General features: G+C 43.3%; 1 protein-coding gene and 1 non-coding gene across 3 annotated transcripts in view; both read left to right on the top strand.

The window, feature by feature from the left end:
- The window catches only part of TOP3B (DNA topoisomerase III beta), a 52,482-nt gene extending 32,067 nt beyond the window's left edge, over window positions 1-20,415 (top strand). For both annotated transcript variants that reach the window (XM_069961106.1, XM_069961107.1), the window contains 10 exons: window positions 635-725; window positions 3,859-4,013; window positions 5,815-5,920; window positions 7,453-7,599; window positions 9,834-10,007; window positions 11,755-11,883; window positions 14,283-14,432; window positions 15,660-15,760; window positions 18,498-18,699; window positions 19,903-20,415. In XM_069961106.1, coding sequence (XP_069817207.1) covers window positions 635-725; window positions 3,859-4,013; window positions 5,815-5,920; window positions 7,453-7,599; window positions 9,834-10,007; window positions 11,755-11,883; window positions 14,283-14,432; window positions 15,660-15,760; window positions 18,498-18,699; window positions 19,903-20,372 — 1,725 coding nt within the window. In that variant the 3' untranslated portion in view covers window positions 20,373-20,415. The remainder of the gene's footprint in view (window positions 1-634; window positions 726-3,858; window positions 4,014-5,814; window positions 5,921-7,452; window positions 7,600-9,833; window positions 10,008-11,754; window positions 11,884-14,282; window positions 14,433-15,659; window positions 15,761-18,497; window positions 18,700-19,902) is intronic.
- On the top strand, window positions 12,661-12,846 carry LOC138787667 (U2 spliceosomal RNA). Its single transcript, XR_011362426.1, has one exon. It is a non-coding gene; the product is annotated as a U2 spliceosomal RNA (small nuclear RNA).
- Window positions 20,416-22,151: the final 1,736 nt, after the last annotated feature.

The raw sequence follows: 22,151 nt of genomic DNA, 5'->3' as shown, positions 1-22,151 counted from the left end.
TGAGGAACATATATAACAAGTCAGTTTTACCCCAGGGCGAATGGCGTAAAAACACATTTCCCCCAAATAAACAAAATGCGTTTTTTTGTTTCAATTTCACCACACATTTATTTTTTTTCTGGATTCGCAGTGTACTTTATGCAAAAATTCAGCCTGTCATTGCAAAGTACAATTAGTGTCGCAAAAAATAAGGGCTCATGTGGGTTTCTAAGTGGAAAAATGCAAGTGCTATGGCCTTTTAAGCACAAGGAGGAAAAAACGAAAACGCAAAAATCGAAATTGGCTCTGTCCTTAAGGGGTTAAACAGACAGCACAGATATATACATAGGATAGGCCCCTCGATTGGTCATACAATGGGTCTCCAAACTGCGGCCCTCCAGCTGTTGCGAAACCACAACTCCCATCATGCCTGGCCAGCTAAAGCTTTGGATTTGGCTGTCCAAGCATGATGGGAAATGTAGTTTTACAACAGCTGTAGGGCCGCAGTTTGGAGACCCATGGGTCATACCATGTAGGTCTAAAAGGACCTTAAGGGTCCTTCTACATTGATCAATCTTTGTTCGGCCCGTGTAGAATGGTCTCTACTCTTTTTTTTTTTTTTTTTTTTTTTAAATCAGATATTCTTTCCCTGCAGGTAGAATCTGTCAGCAAAAAGGAGAAGGCCAAACAGAGACCTCAGGCACTAAATACCGTGGAAATGTTGAGAGTGGCCAGTTCAGCTTTAGGTTTGTTCATCCTTTGTGTATATAACACTTTTTCTTGCTTGATATTACTTCTCAGACTGTTGGTTAAGATCAGGTGTAGTATCTGTTCCTAACAGCGGCTATGACCTGGGCTCCTAATTATTGACAGGTTCATTAAAGGGGTATTCCACTCAAACATAACTTTTCATATGTTGCTGCCCATGTTAAGACTAACAATTCATTCCATATTTATTATCTATTCAGTCTCCTTCCTCCAGTTCTGAGCTGCTGCTTTCTGCTGAAGACACACAAATTTGTGTGTGAGCTTTTCTCTCTCTCCCTCCTCCCCCCTCCCTTCGGCTGACGGCTGATGGAAACAAGTTCCTTACTGGCTTCATCTGCAACATTGTAGCTTCTTTGTAATGCTGGGAGGGTTAAAGGGGTATTCCCCCCCAAAATTATTTTTGCATTAATACGCTCCCCACCCGTAGCCTTCCATCTTTCCAATATAAAGTTAGTATGGATTCTGCACAGTTTTGCTGTTTTCCAGCTGCATTCACCCCCACGGATTGCATAGAATCATCAGACCTCAGTCCACACCCTCCCTGCTTCCTGCTCCTGGCCCCGACCCTCCGAGACGGCATCACGTGTCCTCAGTCCCAGCACAGTGAAGTGACTGAGAACACTGATGGGGTGGCTGCTGTTACAGAGGGAGACAGTGATCAGCGCAGCTGTGACTGCATCCCTCTCTAACAGCAGCCACCCGGTCACCCCCAGCCCAGAGCTCACCCCCTGTGTCCAGAGCCTCCCGCAGCACACAGCCCCCCGCCCCCCATCACCCGTGGCATCCCGCAGCACCCCCCCGGCAATCGCCCGCGGCAAGCTCCGCCCCGGCAATCGCCCGCGGCAAGCTCCGCCCCGGCAATCGCCCGCGGCAAGCTCCGCCCCCGCCCCCGCAATTGCCCGCGGCTAGCTCCGCCGTCACCGCCAACTCAGCTCTGCTACAATGTCACCCCCAACTCAGCTCTGCTACGCCGTCACTGCCAACTCAGTTCTGCTACGCCGACACCGCCATCTCAGCTCTGCTACACTGTCATCATCTCCTTCATTGTCTCAGCTCTGCTACTTCACCATCATCAGGCAGAAGCATTGCATGATGGGAAATGTAGTTTCCTATCTTGGATATAGATCGGCTTTTAGAAAAACTTGTAACTTGAGAACGGCAGCAGCTAGAAAGATGGGAGACGGCTCAAAATACTCAGAGGGACTTGGTGAGTAAGAGCAGCTAGGTTTGGGAGCATTTCATTTTTTTAGCTCTTGGGGGGAATACCCCTTTAATCTGAGGTACCCAGGTGATGGATTGCCCGCTCAGCCAGTCAGTCATTGGGGAGGGACACTGACTGGCTGAGCTGGGTCGTGACGTAGCCAGAAGCTGGGGGAAAATGTCAGACGGACGGTGATGCATCACTTAATTTCTTAATTATTTTCCTTCCCCCCCCCCCCCCTGCCTGCACCGGATTTCTTTTAATTTACTTTAATCCCCATCTGGGGAAGCCAGCCTTGACTGACTGCTCCTTATTGGACACTGGGGTGGGCAGTCTCTGAGTTTTGGCACATGGACGACATTAATACCTGACTTTTGCAGTTGTCTTCTAGCTTGGAGGGAAAGGGAAGGTTTGTGGGGTAACATGTCCTTTTAGAGGGGGGCTGGTGATAGATTGCATTTCTGCATGACACGCAGCACTTGGCTGATAGAGTGCATGTACCCGGTATTTTTTGAGAATAAAAAAAATGTACATAGTAATTTTTTAGGAAAAGCAAAGGTCATGCATTGAAATACTGGAACATATATGGGGTGAAGCAGCATGTAAAAATTGATGGCCTGTTAGACCAGTGGTAGTCTGGCTCCTGGCATCCACACCAATCAGCTGTTTGAGGAGACATTTGCACTCTTGCAAATGTCACAGCCTTCACAATGTTAACGGGGTTGTCCAGCGAAAATCTTTTCTTTCAAATCAACTTTTCAGAAAGTTATATAGGTTTGTAATTTACTTGTATTTAAAAATCTCAAGTCTTCCGGTTCCTATCGGTTGCTGTATGTCCTGCAGAAAAATCGTTTGTTTTTTTTTTAGTCTGACACAGTGCTCTCTGCTGCCACCTCTGTCTGAGACAGGAGAGGTTTTCTATAGGAATTTGCTGCTGCTCTGGGCAGTTCCTGTCTCAGACAGAGGGAGCAGCAGAGATCACAGTGGAAGACCAGAAAGAATACACCACTTCCTGCAGGACATGCAGCAGCTGATAAGTATGGGAAGACTTGAGATTTTTAAATATAAGTAAATGACAAATCTATATAACTTTCTGAAACCAGTTAATTTGAAAGAAAAAGACTTTTGCTGGAGTACCCCTTTAAGTGTTTGTGCTTGCAATTGCTGCACTGTTAGGCTACGTGCACACGCTGTAAGAGGCCGGCGGTTCCGTGACCTGGCCGGGTCACGGAACGGCCTCTCTCTGAAAAGATCATCCCGGATGATCTTTAGCCCTGCAAAGTTCTGATGCGGGCGCATCCGTGTGCTCCCACATCATAACTCCCCACAACACACTATGGAGCGTGCGGCCGCAGACGCATGTCAGTTGTTTGCGGCGCCGCTAGAGATCCCGGCCGTAGCGTATACTATGTGTATACGCTCTGGCTGGGATCCCATAAGCAGCAAAGGCACATATATTTTCGTAATAACCACAGCCGTTGTAAAACGACCGTGGTTTTACGAAAATGTACCTTGTGTGAACAGAGCCTTAGTGGTGGTTGTGCAAGGTACTGCGGCGTGAATGCAGCAACACCTTGCACCATTTCTACATACAGTATGGTAATGCAAGGATAAGCACTAACACTGAAGGGGCTGCTTGCCTGAGCATTATGGGCCCTTGGTAGCTGATTGGTGGGGTTCCTGGAGTTGGAATCCTGCCAGTCTTATATTGATGGCCTATTCAGATGCCTTTTATATGTACAGACTGGTTAACCTCTTGGATGACCAAAATAATTCTTTGCTCATAAGACAATAGCAAAATAGGATTTTTAGGACACTGCCCAGCTTATTGTCACAGCACAATGATCTTGTAGTATGGAACGCCGACATGTTAATTTTGGTGTGTATCATTGTCGCTCATGTTATTTCAGGTATGGGTCCTCAACATACAATGCAAATTGCAGAGCGATTATATACTCAAGGCTACATCAGCTATCCTCGCACAGAGACCACACACTATCCTGAGAACTTTGATCTGAAAGGGACCCTGAGGCAACAGACCAACAATCTATTCTGGGGTGATACGGTGAGTAAAACAAAAGGAATAGCTTTTCTTGATGTTGAAGGCTCTGTTTCCCTCCTTTTCAAAGACCCAATCAGACAATCCGCAGAATTGGATTAGGTTTCTATGGCCAATGAACCACACGTAAGCATGACATTAGCGCACACAATACTAAGCATCAGTTGGAGTGGCGTGAAGCACTCGTTCGCTCTTTGGATGAGATGAATAGCATGTCACCATCTTGACAGTCTGAAAGACAAATCTGGGCTGAGCCCCTTAGTGTCGATGAAATCTTAAAGCTACAGGATGCGATGCCTTTCTACATTATTGTGTGCTCTCAACTTTGTGGCAATTACGTGGAAGGGTCTCTTCTTTCTCACGTGACTGTTTCATTGAGCGCAAAACAAGTTCCGTTTAAAAAAAAATATGGTTTACTATAGCATTGAACATGAGCAAACTGCACAGAGCATAGGATGGATTGTAGTAAAAGCTAGACGTTATCGCTCCCAGTCATTGACCAGACTACATGGATGCAAAGGAAAACCATCCTGAAATATTCAGTATGGTAGATAAATGCAAATATCGTTGAAAAAAGATGTTAAAAACATACAAGATGTTCAGCTGACAATATACTTCTACTTTAAAGCAGTGATGGATTAAATGTACCCTGGGCCTCCGGCTCTCCCCTTCGCTCCATGCACACAGACGCGGGACTTAGCATCAGTTTGCCCTCTTATTCTCTATATAGTAGATGGCCCCCTGTGTAGTCCCACTTTAGTAGATAGCCTTCTTTGTAGTACCACTTTAGTAGATGGTCCCCTGTGTAGATCCCTCTATAGTAGATGGCCCCTTGTGTAGGTCCCCCTATAGTAGATGGCCCCCTGTGTAGTCCTACTTTAGTAGATGGCCCCCTTTGTAGGTCCTCTTTTAGTCGATGGGCCCCCTGTGTAGTCCCCCTATAGTAGATGGCCCCCTGTGTAGGTCTGCCTATAGTAGATGGGCCCTTTGTGTAGTCCCACTTTAGAAGATGGGCCCCCTGTGTAGTCGCCCTATAGTAGATGGCCCCCCTGTGTAGGTCCTCCTATAGTAGATGCCCCCCTGTGTAGGTCCCCCTATATTATATGGCCCCCTGTGTAGTCCCCCTTTAGTAGATAGTCCCCTGTGTAGTTCCACTTTAGTAGATTGCCCCTGTGTAGTCCCACTTTAGTAGATGGCTCCCTGTGTAATGCATGGTCCCCCCGTGTAGTCCCCCTTTTAGTCCATGGTCCCCTGTGCAGCTCCCCTAAAGTAGATAAATAGAAAGAAAAAAAAATTACCTCCCACTTGCTCCCCCGTTGCTGTAGGTCACCTGGTGCTGCTCTCTCCTGTTCTCTCTTCCTGCACAGTCAGCATGTTACATGCTGTCTGTGCCGGAAGAGAGAACAGGGGAGAGCAGCACCAGGTGACCTACAGCAACAGGGGAGCATGTGGGAGGTAAGTTCTGTTTTTAGTGTGCTCACCCGGACAGCGCTGCAGCTGCACATCACTGAGGGGCCCACTGGAGGATCGTCTGTTGGATCCCTGAATGTTGTGGAGCTGCAGTGAGATCCGATGTGTCGGCAGTTCAGACAGTTGTGGGCCCCTCCAGGAGCCTCAGGCCCTAGGCGGCCGCCCGAACCAGCCACATTATAATCTGCCACTGCCTCTAAGGTATGCTAGTGATACAGTATGTAAGTGTAGGTGTGCTAAAATTGAATCTCCATTTTATCGGTACGCATACCCAAATTCATGGAACCTTCCATTAATAATAGCTTTTGTATATTGACAATTTCCCTTTACTTTTTAGGTTAAAGCTTTGCTTGCTGAAAATATTAATCGCCCCAGAAAAGGAACAGATGCTGGAGACCACCCCCCTATTACCCCAATGCGTTCAGCAACAGAGGCAGAACTTGGTAAATACTTTATTCTGACAGACTACGTGTTACTATAGCATGACCGATGCCTTTATATTTTGTATGGATCCCTGGTGTAGTGAATGATGTTCACAGTGAAATGACACTCCGGGTGCCCTATCAGTAGAGATCAGTATGCCCTTGTTCAGTATTTTGAATGGGTCGTAGGCTGCATCCATGTTGTCCAGGACTCCCTAGGGCTGCATCCAACTTCTTCAGCCACTGGTATTCAAATGCTGAATGATCAGATTGGAGTATGCTTGAGATGCACTCATCTCTACTTATTAGTAATCTTTCTTTCTACACATAGGACATTTCGGCAGATTATGGTTCCGTGTAATAAAGAGAATGATCAGCCGAAGAAGCTGATGATGGCTAGATGCTATATTTTGAAAAGTCTCAATGTTTATACATTATAGGTTTTTAACACTTTGGCCTATCATGTTATTATTTTTTTTTTTTTTTATCGCATATACAGATGTTTTAATCATAAAGAAATAAAGTTGTTTTTTTTTTTTTTTTTATTTCACACTTGCCTGGAACTTTACACCGTGCTTCCTATTTGAATTGAGTTTCTCTACTCTGCCCCTGAGTTAGACCCCCTTCACACGTCTGTGAAATGTACCTGGATTTTAAAAAAATGTGGGTAAATTTCTGTAGGTTCTATTGAGCAGAGATACCCTTCAGAATTTTTCCTGAAGGGTGTCTGTGCCGGAATTCTGGACAAGTATAGAACATGTTCTAGAATCCTGTGGGGGGCAACCAGAAATCCGGACAGCTCCTGATGCACGTTAGGAATTCCGAATGTTTTGAATGGTATCCCAGGCCAGTACCACTATGTGCTGACTAATCAGCATACAGTTTAATGCAGGGCTGTGATTGGCTCCCGACCCTGTCAATCACTCTTGTGGCCTGAGGGGGAGCATTATCTCTCCGCCACAAGAGGCTGCTACCTCTCCTAGCGTTGCTGCACACGAGTGACATTATAGAGAGCCAGAAAAGCCTAGGAGCAGCTGAATGAGGACGCCTCTGCAGCCTGTAGCAGGTAAGTATGATTTTTTTTAACTCCTCTGTTTTTATGGCTATGAAACACTGATGGTTTCCTGAAAAAAAAACTTCCTGATCAGTGTTTCCTAAAAAGTGGCCACGGAGGTGTGAGGGGAGCCTAAGTGCTGGCGATAGATTGTTCTTGGATGATCCTGCACATTTTGACTCTATCCCCAAAGACAGATTTGGAAACATAATGCCATTGACTATTTCCTGGCCAAATCAAGATCCTACTCTGTCCTGCATACATCTCCATGAAGATTTCCCTGTATTACAATCGGCATAGAACCAAACCATCTGCTTTCAGATTGGACAACAAGAGTACATAAACCATAGCCTCATGTCACAGCATATACATGATCTGACTGTCCTCTATGACCAACAAGTTATTAGTAGCTTTGTATCAATAACGCTGTGTTATTGAATGTAACTTCACATCCTTTTAATCCGTTTTCCTTTTTTTTTTTTTTTTTTTTTTTGTCAAGGTGGTGATGCTTGGAGACTGTATGAGTATATAACCCGTCATTTTATTGCTACCATCAGTTATGACTGCAAATATCTCCAGACAACCATTGGCTTCACTGTAGGCTGCGAGAGATTTACATCCACCTGCAAGGAAGTTATCTCTCCTGGTAAGTAACCTCCAAAAATCTAGTTCTGGAAAGAAGAAACTGAGGTTATTGTATTTTGTTATTCACAGGACAAACAAAATGAGTTCTGAGAAGATAAAGGGGTATTCGAATCTTGTAAAGATGGCTTCCTGGCTTTTTTGCAGCTATCGGAGGTGGTAGGGTCGAAAGCAGATGAAGTGTGGGAATTACGAGGGACTCTGTCAGCAGGTTTATACTGTCCTATCTCAGGGTAGCATAAACTAGTGAAAGAGAAGCTGAACAGAATGATGTATCACTTACACAGTTCTGTGCAGCTGATTTGGCAATATCCTCCTGAATAACATGGACATTAAGTAATCCTCTCCATTATGTGCATGAGCCCAGTAGTCCTGGATATTCATGAGAAGCAGAAAACTCGCCCACAAGTTGCTGATTGGCAGTTATCTATCCATGCTGTGTATAGACAGTCAACTGTCAATCAGCAGCTGGAGGGTGGGCGGAGGGGTGTACTAGGAATCCCATTCTCCTGCATATCAGGAGAACAGCTGAACAGAACGATGAAAGTTATACACTGATCTTTTCAGCATTTCTGTCATTAGTTTATGCTGCCTTTATTAAAGACAACATAAACCTAGTAAAAGATTCCCTTTAAAGAGGTATTCCACCCTCCTGGAGAATAACAATTCATTCCATACATGTCATTACCTTATCTATCCCCTCCCCCCAGTTCTGAGCCTGCTGCTTTGTGCTGAAGACACAGAAAACTGTATAAGAGCTTTTTTCTCTCCGTCTCCCCCTCTTCCCCCCTCCCTTCCGAGCCGGCTCATGTAAACAGTTTCCCTGGGCAGCTGTCTCTGCACTGTGTAATGTGGGACAGTAAATCTAAGGTAAAGTTACTTGTGACCTTACTGTGATTAACCCTCCCGGCATCACGAAGTACAGAACACAGAATCTCGGAAGGGAGGTGGGAGAGGGGAGATGTAAAAAACAGCTCACACACAGTTTTCTGTCTCTTTAGCAGAAAGCAACAGCTCAGAACTGGAGGAAGGAAACAGATAAGGTAATAACATGTATGGAATGAATTGTTAGTTTCCAGGAAGGGGGATGATTGAACATGTATTTTACTTGTGTGGAATACCCCTTTAAAGACAATAGGAGTTACGCTTATTGTGTAATTCTCACTCTTCGGCTGTATTCAATTTCCAGATCACCTGTAGGGGCTGTAGACAGTTAATGGTCATTTCCATATCTGATTATAGTTACGCTAATCAGAAAATGGAGCAGAACAGCCTATGGGTGAACGTACAAGAGCAATGCTTTTGTCCTAAACCATGACAGGTTGTGGTGGCCAGTTGCAGCATGATGGTACCGGTAATCCACATTGCACAACCATTGGCCTCAGTACGCAGGTGTGGTTTTGTACGCCTGTGTTTGATCGCTCACGTGGTCTCAACCTATATCTGGCCATACATGTTAAATTGAAGTACTCTGGCCAAAAAAAATGTTTCTTTCCAATCAATTGGTGTCAGAAAGTTATATAGATTTGTAATTTACTTCTATTTAAAAATCTCTTCCATTGCTTACTGGCTGCTGTATGTCCTGCAGGAAGTGGTGTATTCTTTCCAGTCTGACACAGTGCTCTCTGCTGCCACCTCTGTTCATGTCAGGAACTGTCCAGAGCAGCAGCAAATCCTCATAGAAAATCTCTCCTGCTCTGGACAGTTCCTGACATGGACAGAGGTAGCAGCAGAGAGCACTGTGTCAGACAGGAAAGAATCCACCACTTTCCGCAGGACATACAGCAGCTTAAAAGTACTGGACGACTTGAGATTTTTAAATAGAAGTAAATGACAAATCTATATAACTTTCTGACACTAGTTGATTAGAAAGAAAAAGTTTTTGCTGGAGTTCCCCTTTAAAGTCAGCCATACCCACCTGTTTTAGTGGAGGCAGCTGACTATCATGTGCATATGCCTGTCCAGACACCTGTGTAACACATGATCCAGAACAGGTGATACTGACAGCTCTCCTACCCCCCTTCCCTGTATAAGGTCACAGAGCATGTCTAGAAAATTTTACTATAAATGATTCAGCTCCAGTCTGTTCTTTTTATGGTCTAAGGCCGATTGATAAATTTAGCCCAATGTAATCAAAGAAATTGATCAGAAGATAGAAACAGATTAGAACCAGTATAAAAGTGTAGGTGACGCATTCCCTTCGAGAGATGGAATGATTTGTTTCCTGTTGGATTTCAGGCTTTACGGAAATAATGCCTTGGCTGGGTATTCCAAAGGAGGAAAGTTTTCATCCCTGTGAGAAAGGGGACAAGTTCAGTGTGGATGAGATAAAACTTCTGGAGAAACAGACGTGCCCCCCGGATTATCTCACGGAAGCAGAGCTCATATCCCTGATGGAAAAACATGGGATTGGTTGGTATTCCTTTATACATGTGTGCGTAGATCAACAAATCTTATATGATGCAGAGCATTTGCTTTAAAGAGGATGTACCATCAGGTACATCCTCTTTAATATGACCCACGGATAGAGCGGCACCGTCACGGAGAAGCCGGTGCCGCGGTCCGTTTTTTTAACGCTGGCTGGCATCTGCCCATCCTTAGGGTGGTATTAAACGGCCCAATCATCGTTGTAAGCAAGCGCCGATCTACTAGATCCGTGCCTGCTTACAGAGCCTATTATACAGCTTGAGAATTGTGCGGCATAGGCTGTTTGTATATTGTTAGCAATGTCCGTGCGGCCCTTGCTTTATATAGAAAATAATAAATTATACAAATAAATAAAAAGATGCCCAAGGTAAATAGTCCTCAATGCACCAATGACTTCAAACACCACAAAAAAGAAAATCCAATGAAGGATCAAAAAGATGCAGGACAATCACAAATTAATATTATCATAATCTTTATTTAAAGAGTCACTGTCGTATTTTTTTTTTTGCAGAAATCAATAGTCCAGGCGATTTTAAGAAACTTTGTAATTGGGTTTATTAGCCAAATCTGCCATTATCTGCATGTAAAAAGCCTTTTCCCAGGTCCCCCCCCTCCTTCCTCTTCTTCATCCACTCTGAAAAATCTGAAAATTGTGACTTGTTGCAGGAGTCGTCCCCTGTCTGCTCTAGGGAGAGGGGAGGGGGGAGGAGGAAGGAGGGAGTTAGCCGGCAGCAGAAAGCAGATAACAGAGGATTACAGGCACAGAGCTGGGTGACAGCTGTAATCTGAGCTCAGACAGGTCACTGGTGACTGTCACAGGAGATATCCCGTGAGGGATTTGTAGATTAACTCTTTGTTGGCCTGTTTTGGTCTTTTCTTTAGCTCTCTCCATAGGAGAACAATGAAGACAGGGGGGAGAGCTTCAAACTGATTTTTCATGATAAAAATGCATTTTTCGGATAATAAACCCAATTACAAAGTTTCTTAAAATCGCCTGGACTATTGATTTCTGCGAAAAAAAATTTCACGACAGTGACACTTTAAATAATTCATGTTTTATAAAATTCATTAAAATGAAGGGAGTGAAATCATTTGTGATTGTCCTGCATCTTTTTGATCCTTCATTGGATTTTCTTTTTTGTAGAAAATAATAAAGTTATACTTACCTCTCCACGCTCCCCAGTATCCTGCTGCCTTTTCCCCACTCACTGCAGCTGTCCCTGAAGTGACAGGCCAGTCAATGGTCCAGACGGGACAGGGCCAGACACGTGGGCAGTGGTGAAGGCAGGGAAAAGGCAGCAAGACATCGGTGGAGCCTTGACAGGTAAGTATAACTTTATTATTTTCTTTACACAGTCATCAGCCGTCCGCTGTGCATCGCCATTATACGGAGTGATGTACGGTTGGCGGGCAATGATTTTTAAAAATGTTGTAAGTCAACAATCAGCCGATGATTGGCTCTTTAACTAATCATTGTCTATGTTACACGGAATGATATCTTCCTGAATTGCCCCCATCGGGCAGCTAATCACTCCGTGTAATAGGATCCTAAGCCTTTAATCTGGTTAATCCTATGCTCACAAATAGGGCATGATGACTTTACCTGCTGGTAAGATTTAAGAGTCGGCAAGGCCCAAATGGCAAACCGCTGACCAAAAGTGTAACCAGAAGCTATTAGATAACTATATGTAGCAAGTATAAAGGTAAGCCTATAATGCGTTTTAACCTTTAGGTACGGACGCAAGTATCCCAGTGCACATCAACAATATCTGCCAGCGGAACTATGTTACTGTAGAAAGTGGCCGCAGACTGAAGCCTACCAGTTTGGGCATTGTTCTAGTACATGGCTATTACAAAATAGGTAAGTACTGCGATGACTACAGGTTTGCTGTACATATACATATAATCCTCATAGTTGCTTTCTTAATTCATTATCAATTTAAAGGAGAAGTCCGGCGAAACATTTTATTAAAGTATTGTATTGCCCCCCAAAATTTATACAAATCCCCAATATACCCTTATTACGGGAAATGCTTATAAAGTGCTTTTTTTCCCTGCACTTACTACTGCATCAAGGCTTCACTTCCTGGATAACATGGTGATGTCACTTCCTGGCTAACATGGTGATGTCACTTCCTGGATAACATGGTGATGTAACGACCCGACTCCCAGAGCTGTGCAGGCTGTGGCTGGTGGAGAGGATGAGGACAGAGGGATGCTCAGTGTCCCTCCAGTGCCCTGTGTCCCTTAGTGTCCCTTTGCCAATAAGTGTAGATTGGGGATTTGTATAACTTTTGGGGGGCAATACAATACTTAAAATGTTTTGCCGGACTTCTCCTTTAATATTATGGAAGGAAGTAACCTGTCAGGCTTTGTGGCTACACATTACAGATCCTTTTATATGTAAATTGAAACCAAGGATCTAGTTGTATTAAAGGGTTGTTCGGGTAGCAGAAGAGACTTAAAGCCTCCTTCTCCCCGGTGCTTCCATTTCTATGAATCCATGTATTGGAGGTAAGCCTTCTGAAATATGGAATGGAGAGGTATATTCTCATCCTGTGCGGGTGAAACCACATACAAAAAACTCACCTCCAAACAATGGTCCAAAGTTTATTGAAAAACAATATAGACAAAAAAAATCACTTCTCGGCTTTTTTGGCTAAGTGCAGTATCTGTTCTTATCTGTTTAATATCTGATATGTCCCCTATCTGGGGACCATATATTAAATGGATTTTTAGAACAGGGAGATGGGAAAAAAACCTCCTCTGTCCTCTCCAGGCATTGACCTTGTATTGCAGTGCCTCCAGGTTTAGTGCACAAAAAAGAACAAAAAAAACCCAAACAAAAGTCCCATAGTCCCACCAGTTAGCACTGAGACATTAGTGTATAAACGATAAAAAAAACTTACAAAGTGAACCTCATGGCTCAATCCTGCATCCAGGATCCGAGTCCCACTTACCGGGCAAATAACCCATGACCCTGCAATGCAAATACTTAGGTATCTAAAGACTAATAATGTCAGAAGTAAAGTGCAAATATACAAGGCAAAGTTCCAGCATTAAAGTCCCTGCGAGTGGATGAGACTTCCCACGTATCGCCCCACTCAGGAGGCTCACATGTACATTGTTGCCAAGTAAATGCCTTCAGTAATTACCTGACCAGTATGTGATTTCTGGTGAAGCCCCTACTCTGTACCACTTGGATGGACACTTAAAGGGGGGATTTATCAAACATGGTGTAAAGTGAAACTGGCTCAGTTGCCCCTAGCAACCAATCAGATTCCACCTTTCATTTTCCAAAGAGTCTGTGAGGAATGAAAGGTGGAATCTGATTGGTTGCTAGGGGCAACTGGGCCTGTTTCACTTTACACCATGTTTGATAAATCTCCCCCTTTAAGTGTACCAGTTATGGGGAAAAAAAAAAACCTTTTTGACATGTGAGGGAGACGTCAAAAGTTTTTTTTTTTTATCTATGTGGTTTCAGTGTTCAGATTGTTACCGATCAGAGAAATGAGCAGGGAGAGGACTGCTCTGCTGTGCAGTCTGCTCCCCGCTTTGTCTCGGTGTGAAGGGACATGGCCTATAGACTTTCATTATACGGCCATCTCATTACGTGACACAGAGCCGGGAAAGGAATGCGCTGAGCGTGAGCTTTTCTCGACTCGTTCTCCTGAACACTCAGACCCCGACGAATCACAACTTTTGACATGAAGAGAGAGTCCAACAGCATCTATAGAGTGAACCAATACAAGTTTAATTTACAGGTATAGCAGTGCAATGTTTCAACCCTGAGGTTCTTTCCCTGAGGGTCGAAACATTGCTCTGCTATACCTGACCATGTAAATTTAATTTGGGTTGATTCGCTCTATGGCTGCTGTTGGACACTCTCTCTCTCTTTAAGTCTTTATGTCCACATTTGAGATAGCAGGCTTCCCATCGTGCATTCAGAACTTTGCATACGTGGCCTGATTGAGCCTAGTTCCTTGGTGCTGTCGGGCATTTATACTTTTGGTGACAGCACCTTTAAGCGTTACTACATTTTAAATAAACTTTTCGAGTGTCGCAAAGACAAGTCAAGATTTTCGAGCGGTTGAAGTCTCAATAGGTATAGCCTCCCCAGCTTTTCTCTCTTTCTGACTACATTTTATTTAAATGACAGTAATGCTTTGAAGACTAACCTTACAGTCTGGCTTCTGGATGTTATGTGATCGATACCTGCAGTGAGTACACCTTTTTTCACTTTGTGTCGCTTACTCTTAGATCCTGAGCTGGTTCTACCCACTATTCGCAGTGCAGTTGAAAAACAACTTAATCTGATTGCTCAGGGGAAGGTTAACTTCCACCAGGTCCTGGAACACACCCTGGATATCTTCAAGAGGAAGTTTCACTATTTTGTGGATTCCATAGCAGGTAAGATTTCAGTCCCTCAGTTGTTTTTGTATGGAACCTTAAGGGGTCTTTTACACGTCTACAATACACGGTCCGTACACGGATTGTATACTACGTACTGGACCTCGGAGCTCCCAACATTATTTTTATTAATGGAGTTCTGAAACTGTTTAAAGTCACACTGTCACCCCCTTTTTGCATTTTGACTTCTCTTCATAGATGTAAAGGGTAAATTTAGCAGTTTTCATACCTTATTTTATATGATACGTCATGGTGCTTGTTCAAGTAAAAAGTGATCTTTTATCAACTGCAGATTGTGCTAAGTGGGCGGGGCTTCACAACAACTGTGACTCTTAGCCCCGCCCACAGCATCACCGTAGGCCCTGCCCCACCGTGATGTCATTGTCACATAGGCCCCACCGCCTTGTCGACCATTGAAACAGGCTGGAATAAAGGTCTATGTGCCAATGACATCACAGAGGGGCGGGGCCTATGGTGACGCTGTGGCTAAGCGATGCGGATGCTGTGAAGCCCCGCCCACTTAACACAATCAGCAGTTGATAAAAGATCACTTTTTACTTGAACAAGCACCATGACGTATGATTTAAAATAAGGTATAAAAACTGCTAAATTCACCTTTTACACCTGTGTAGAGAAGTCAGAATGAAAAAAGGGGATGAGAGTGTCACTTTAAATATTTGTATTACTGTACTGACACAGTATTGGAGCTCCCAGCATCATCATGAATGATGATGCTGGGAATTCCGATGCCCAGGCTGCAGTATACAGTCGGTGCATGGACCATATATTCCGGACGAATGGCCCCTTATAGAAAGGTTTCAGATACCTGTTTTCCCAGGTTTCTACAATAAAGTTTGCTGTGCACATTACATAAATATTGATTAATTCCACAAATTTGCGACAATCTGACAATTACTTGGTGCTGAGTGTGCTGCGAAATTGAATTGGCTATTTCTGAGAAGCTAATTCTACGACTAATGTCCACAGAAAAATGCCATGAAAATCCAGAGAATTTGGTAGTTACCCTGATTCAGTAATGAGCAATAATGAGGTCTTTATGTTTTGGATGGAAATCCTGACTAAAAGCATGTGTCATATCTATGGGATATAATATACGTTTCTGATATTTACAGTACCCTCTTACCTTATAAGTTTAATCAGAATAACCCTTTAAGTGGTTGTTACAATGGAATCTGAAGATTGTTTTCTTCCCCCGTTTCTCATAAGGTATGGATGAGTTGATGGAAGTGTCTTTTTCTCCTCTGGCCGCCACTGGAAAACCACTGTCTCGCTGTGGGAAATGTCATCGCTTTATGAAGTATATCCAGGTGAGTCTAACTATATATTATTGCTGTTTGTATTGCAGCAACATATGTGTGAAAAAGGATTCTCATAGTAAATGTCTATATTCATATCTACTTCAGTTAGTATGGAGTCAAATTAAAGGGGTTCTCCAATTTCAACGTACTTGTCCTCTATCCACAGGATAGGCAGATTGTGGGGAGATAACCTCTGCTCTCGGCTCTATACTCGGCTCTCTCTGGCAGCTCCATAGAGAATGAATGGAGCTGTGCCGACCTATGGCTCCATTCAGAACAAAGAAGCCGGGGAGACGATGTAGAAATCCCCCTCTTACAGAAATCTCACAATCTTAGGGTACTATTAGACAGGCCGATAGAGCCCGATAATAAATGTAAACGAGCGCCGATCTGCCCGATAATCGTTTAACAAGGGCTGCAAGGACATAGTTACCGGCTAATCGTTGTCTTTATTACACAGAGCGATAATTGGCCAAATAGGGCCGATTTGGCTGATTATCGTTTTGATTTGACCGATTATCGTTCCGTGTTATGGTACCCTAATGGGTACGATAACGATTGAATTAGAACGATAATCATACGTGTAAACACAGCGAACGATCAAACAACAAAGGAGAAATTGTTCATTTTGGTCTTTCAACCATGTTCTCAAATCGTCGTTCGTCTTTCGCAAAAAATTCGCAGATCGTTCCGTGTAAACAGTCGTTCGCCGATTTAACCAATGTGTGAGATAGGCTTAAGCGATTGCAAAACGAATTTTCCGTACGATGTATCGTTCCATCTGAATGCTGATTGTTATGGAGAAAAAAAAAACGCTACTCCGACATCGTTAACCGTACAATCGGGCCAATTATCGTCTCGTGTAAATGCAGCATTACACTTGTCCTTTATCCTGTGAAAAACTGCAATTTTCAGTCTGCAGAAATATGTTTGTTTGTTTGTTTTTTTTAACGTTAAGTACGGATTTGTATGGTGTTGGTATCTGCTGTACAAGCAGAGGATTTTTCTACGCTAACTCTCTCTATTTTTTTCTTATATACATCAAACACATGAGAGCACTATGTGTCACGGTCTCAGAAACACTTGGATAAGTAAATGCATTTTAAAGTTGTTACCACCCCAAGGGACAGCTGTCCGGGTTATGACCTGAAGTCCAGAATAGGCCACATCTTTATAGGGTCAAGGTGTTATATAACCTACTGGTTCATTATACATCCTAAGGGTCCCTTTACACAGAAAGATTATCTGACAGATTATCTGCCAAAGATTTGAAGCCAAAGGCAGATACAGACTATAAACAGAGATCAGGTCATAAAGGAATTTTTCCTCTTTTCATATCCATTCCTGGCTTTGGCTTCAAATCTTTGGCAGATAATCTTTCTTTGTAAATAGACACTAAGGTGCATCTCTCCCTTGGAAAAGCATTACCAAACAGTCAGCAGTGTTCCAGAGGTCTTGATAAAAGGATACAAATTAATAACTTTATCCACGCCCTTATGATAAATGTTCTTTTGTTCTGCATTAAAGTATCAAAGATGCATGGCTCAGGGTTTGCCATACATAGGCCACGCCTCTTTGACACTTAAAGGACAATTGCGGTGAAAAGCTTTTTCCAGTAATTGAAACACATTACAATGTTATATAACTGTGTAATATGCTTCAATCACCTATCTTCCCCCTTCCCTATCTTTTTCCCCCTCCACCTCCCACCAGGAAATGAAGTAAACTCATTCTTACCTAATGACTGTTGACCCCAGGCTGCTCTGTGGCAGCCATTTTGTGACAATGAAATTATCAAGAGAGAGGCGGGTCTAAGCCCTGTTAGGCCAGCCCCCCTTTGTCAGATGACTCAGGTTGCTCTGCTCTGATTGGCTGAACAAGCTGTAAGCCATCTAACGGTTCCACAGAGTCAGTTAGGCATTACAGGAGACAAAGTGCATCATGGGAAACCCCGAAACCAAGAAGTAGAGAAAAAATGAAGACAACAACTGGAGCTTCAGCTCATTTTTTTTTTTTTTTTTTTAATCACCGCCGGAGTTGTCCTTTACGTGCACACATTAGAGCAGAATAAAGGAGCAGTTTTACCATTCTGCATGAACAGCAGAAGGGGAGGCAGTACTAGTATCCTTTTATCAAGACCTTTGTGACATAGTTGGCGTTTATACAGGTGAGAGATTCCCTTTAGTACAGGCGATTTTAGGAAACTTTGTAATTGGGTTTATTAGGCAAATATGCCATTATCTGCATTCAAAAAGACTTTCCCCAGGCCCCCCGCTCTCTCCTTTCTGTCGTCCACTGCTCAAAATCAGGAAATCTTGACTGTTTTACATTAGTCGGATCCTGTCTGTGCTATGGAGAGGGGAGGAGGGAGATTAGTCGGCAGCAGAGAACAAAGGATTACACAGTGGTAGCCGCCGAAAGCCGTATTCAGAGGTCAGAGAGGTCAGTGCTGATGTCAGAGGAGAGAGCCTAGTGATGTAGCTGTAAATTAACTCTTTGTTGTCCTGTTTTGGTGCCTCATCTTTCCCCTCTCCATAGAGAACAATGAAGACAGGGGGGAGAGCTTCAAACTGCTTTTTCATGATAAAAATGCATTTTTCAGCTAATAAACCCAATTACAAATTTTCTTAAAATCGCCTGTACTATTGATTTTTGGGAAAAAAAAAAAATTAATGACAGTGACACTTTAAGTGTCAGCACACTGCCGTCATTGTTATATTACAGTACAGAATTTGTTTGTTCCCAGGCTAAGCCCAGCCGTCTGCATTGTTCCCACTGTGATGAGACTTACAGCCTGCCCCAAAATGGAACCATCAAGTTGTACAAGGAGTTGCGGTGTCCACTGGATGACTTTGAACTCGTGCTGTGGTCCTCGGGTTCTCGGGGGAAGAGCTATCCACTCTGTCCATATTGTTACAACCATGCTCCTTTCAGGGACATGAAGAAAGGTTTGTTCACAGATTAAGCTGGCACTTACTAGTCGTTGCTTGTGTAGCGTCTGCAGAGGTTTAGCTAGGCCTGTGTAAATCCCTCTCAGAATTTGGGGCAACAAATTAGGCTATGCTCACACATTTTATTTTGGTCGTTTTTTTTGTTTTACTTTTGGGCTGTTTACAGCGAACTACATATTAGCGTTTGCTAAAGATGTTTCCAAAAACAGCTAAATTCCAGAAAAAAAAAAATATAAACACCTAAGGCTGGGTTCACACTGCGTTTTTGCAAAAAACGGATGCATTTGTGTGCATCTGTTTTGATCCGTTTTTCCATTGACTTTTATTGTAAAAAAAAAGGGTCAAAACGGATCCGTTTTTTTAACAGACACAAAAGTAGTGTCAGCTACGTTTTTGTGTCCGTAAAAAAAAAAACGGATCCGTTTTGATCCGTTTTTTTACAATGGAAGTCAATGGAAAAACGGATCGAAACGGATGCACACAAATGCATCCGTTTTTTTCATCTGTTTTTTTTTGCAACAACAAAAAAAAAAAGGATTAAAAAAACGGATGAAAAAAAACGCAGTGTGAACCCAGCCTAAGACTCAAGACCTGAGTCGTAGATTGACATGCATTTTACCTATTTAAATGCAAACTGTGGTATTTTTTACATTTTAATCATCAGAAGGATAGAAACCATTTCACACCCCATTAACCCCTTAAAGGGGTTATCCAGCGCTACAAAAACATGACCACATTCTTCCAGAGACAGCACCACTCTTGTCTCCAGTTTGGGTGCAGGTTTTGTAACTCAGTACCATTGAAGTGAATGGAACTTCATTGGAAACCACACCTCTGAACCACACCTTCTCTGGAAGAAATTGGCCATGTATTTTTAGCGCTGGATAACCCCTTGACCCATGACGTAGCGGTATGCCATTATCTGCAGGGGCGGGATGAAGGAGGGGGAGATGGAGAGAACAGCTCACACACAATTTTCTGTGTCTTTAGCAGAAAGCAGCAGCTCAGAACTGAGGGAAGGAGACTAAATAGATAACAACAAGTATGGAAGGAATTGTTAGTCTCTAGGAGGGAGGGTTATTCAGCATGTATTTAATCTGAGCGGACTACCCCTTTAATCTCAGATTTGTTTTTTCTATGATGATTGTATAAGTTATACCAGTTGAAGCTAATCTTGATTTCCCCTCCATCTATTTCCAGGGATGGGGTGCAATGAGTGCACTCACCCAACCTGCCAGCATTCACTGAGTATGCTTGGAATTGCCCAATGCGTGGAGTGTGAGAATGGGGTGATGGTCCTGGACTCCACCTCTGGTCCTAAATGGAAGATGTCCTGTAATAAGTGTAACGTCATTGTTCACTTCTTTGAAAACGCTCACCGGGTGCGAGTCTCTGCAGAGACCTGTGAAGTCTGCGATGCTGCCCTGGTGCTTGTGGACTTTAATAAAGCAAAGAGCCCCCTCACCGCAGATCAGACTCAGCATACAGGCTGCGTATTCTGTGACAATGTATTCCAAGACCTGGTAGAGCTCAAACATGCCACTATGAGACATCCAATGCACAGGGGTGGGCAAGGAAGAAAACAAGGAAGAGGAAGGGGCAGAGGCCGAAGAGGGAATCTCAAAAAACCAAAGGACAAAATGGCTGCCTTAGCAGCGTACTTTGTTTAACATGTTTTTTTTAGCATGTCCAATAAAACCTTGTTCTGAAAAACTTCTCTGGTACTTGAAAAAGCTTCTTACATGCCTGGGAACTCTATACAGTGCCTCCCTTGGCTGTAACTCATGGCCTCATGTCTGAGACCCCATGCATTCATAACTTCTGACATGTCTGAACAACAAAGTGGAAAGTAAATTTAAAGGGCAACTCCAGCTAATTTTTTTTTCTTTCACATTAACTGGTGTCAGAATGTGCCAGAGATTTGTAATGTATTTCTATTAAAAAAATCTCAAGTCTTTCAGTACTTTTCAGCTGCTGTATGTCCTGCATGTCTATGTATATGATATACAGTAGCTGATAAGTACTGGAAGACTTGGGATTTTTAAAAAGAAGTAAATTACAAATCTATATAACTTTCTGACACCAGGTGATTTAAAAGAAAACATTTTTTTTTAAGCCCAAATAACGGCTGTTATTTCAAACCAATGGCTGCTGTCCCACAAATAACGGCCGTTGTTTTGAAATAACGGTCGTTATTTGAGCAAGTGGCCAAAAAGGCACTGTGTGGTCGTAGCCTAGCAATGTCATCCATTCTCACAATCTCTTTAGCAACAACTTTTCTTTGATGGACACAAGTCTATAGGGGGGGGAGGGGAGAGTGCAAAAAATATTTCCTTCAGTTTGCACAAATCTTTAAAAAAAAAAAAAAGAAAATTGGGCATTTTGCCACTCCGCACTGGTGTAAAAATCTCCAGTCTTCCAGTACTTTAGTACTTCTGCTGTATGCCCTGCAGGAAGTGCTGTATTATTTCCAGTGTGGAGAGCAGGAGAGGTTTTCTATGGAGATTTGCTCCAGCTCCGGACAGTTCCTGCCATGGACAGAGGTGGCAGCAGAGAGCACTGTGTCTGGAAAGAATACACCATTCCTGCAGGACATACAGCAGCTGATAAGTACTGGAAGACTGGATATTTTTAAATAGAAGTAATTTACAAATCTATATAACTTTCTGAGGGTCCATTTACACAGAAAGATTATCTGCCAAAGATTTGAAGCCAAAGCCAGGTATGGAATTGAAAAGAGGAAAAAATCTCAGTCTTTCCTTTATGACCTGATCTCTGTTCATAGTCTGTTTCTGGCTTTGGCTTCAAGTCTTTGGAAGATAATCTGTCAGATAATCTTTCTGTGTAAATGGACCCTGACGCTAATTGATTAAGGGTCTGTTCACACGTACAGACTCGCTGCGTATTTATCGCTGCGAGTTTCTCGCACATAAATTCACAGCGATACTGATTGCTATCAAGTCAATGTATGTGTATTCTCGCTGCATGTTTGGTGCGATTTTTACATGCGAGTTTTGATTTTCACAGGCAAGTTCAACACCACAAAAAACCCAGCTACTTTCATGCGAGTTTGATGCGAGTTCTGTGCGAGTTTTACGCAGCGAGTCTGTACGGGTGAGGAGTACTCCTTTAACTTCAGAGATTTTCTGGTGATTGATAGCACATGGTCAGAATAAAAGTGTCCCATCTCTAGCTCTATCGCATGCTGGGTGGTACAAAGTATAGGAGGCACTAATGCATACTGGGGGTGGTACAGAGTATAGGGAGGCACTAATGCATGCTGGGGGTGGTACAGAGTATAGGGAAGCACTAATGCATGCTGGGGGTGGTACAGAGTATAGGGAGGCACTACTGGCATGCTGGAGGTGGTACAAAGTATAGGAGGCACTAATGCATACTGGGGGTGGTACAGAGTATAGGGAGGCACTAATGCATGCTGGGGGTGGTAC

Source organism: Dendropsophus ebraccatus, chromosome 3 (genome assembly GCF_027789765.1).
Source record: "Dendropsophus ebraccatus isolate aDenEbr1 chromosome 3, aDenEbr1.pat, whole genome shotgun sequence".
NCBI lineage: Eukaryota > Metazoa > Chordata > Amphibia > Anura > Hylidae > Dendropsophus > Dendropsophus ebraccatus.
The sequence above is the reverse complement of the archived record's forward strand: the minus strand, read 5'-3'. Positions and strand labels throughout refer to the sequence as shown.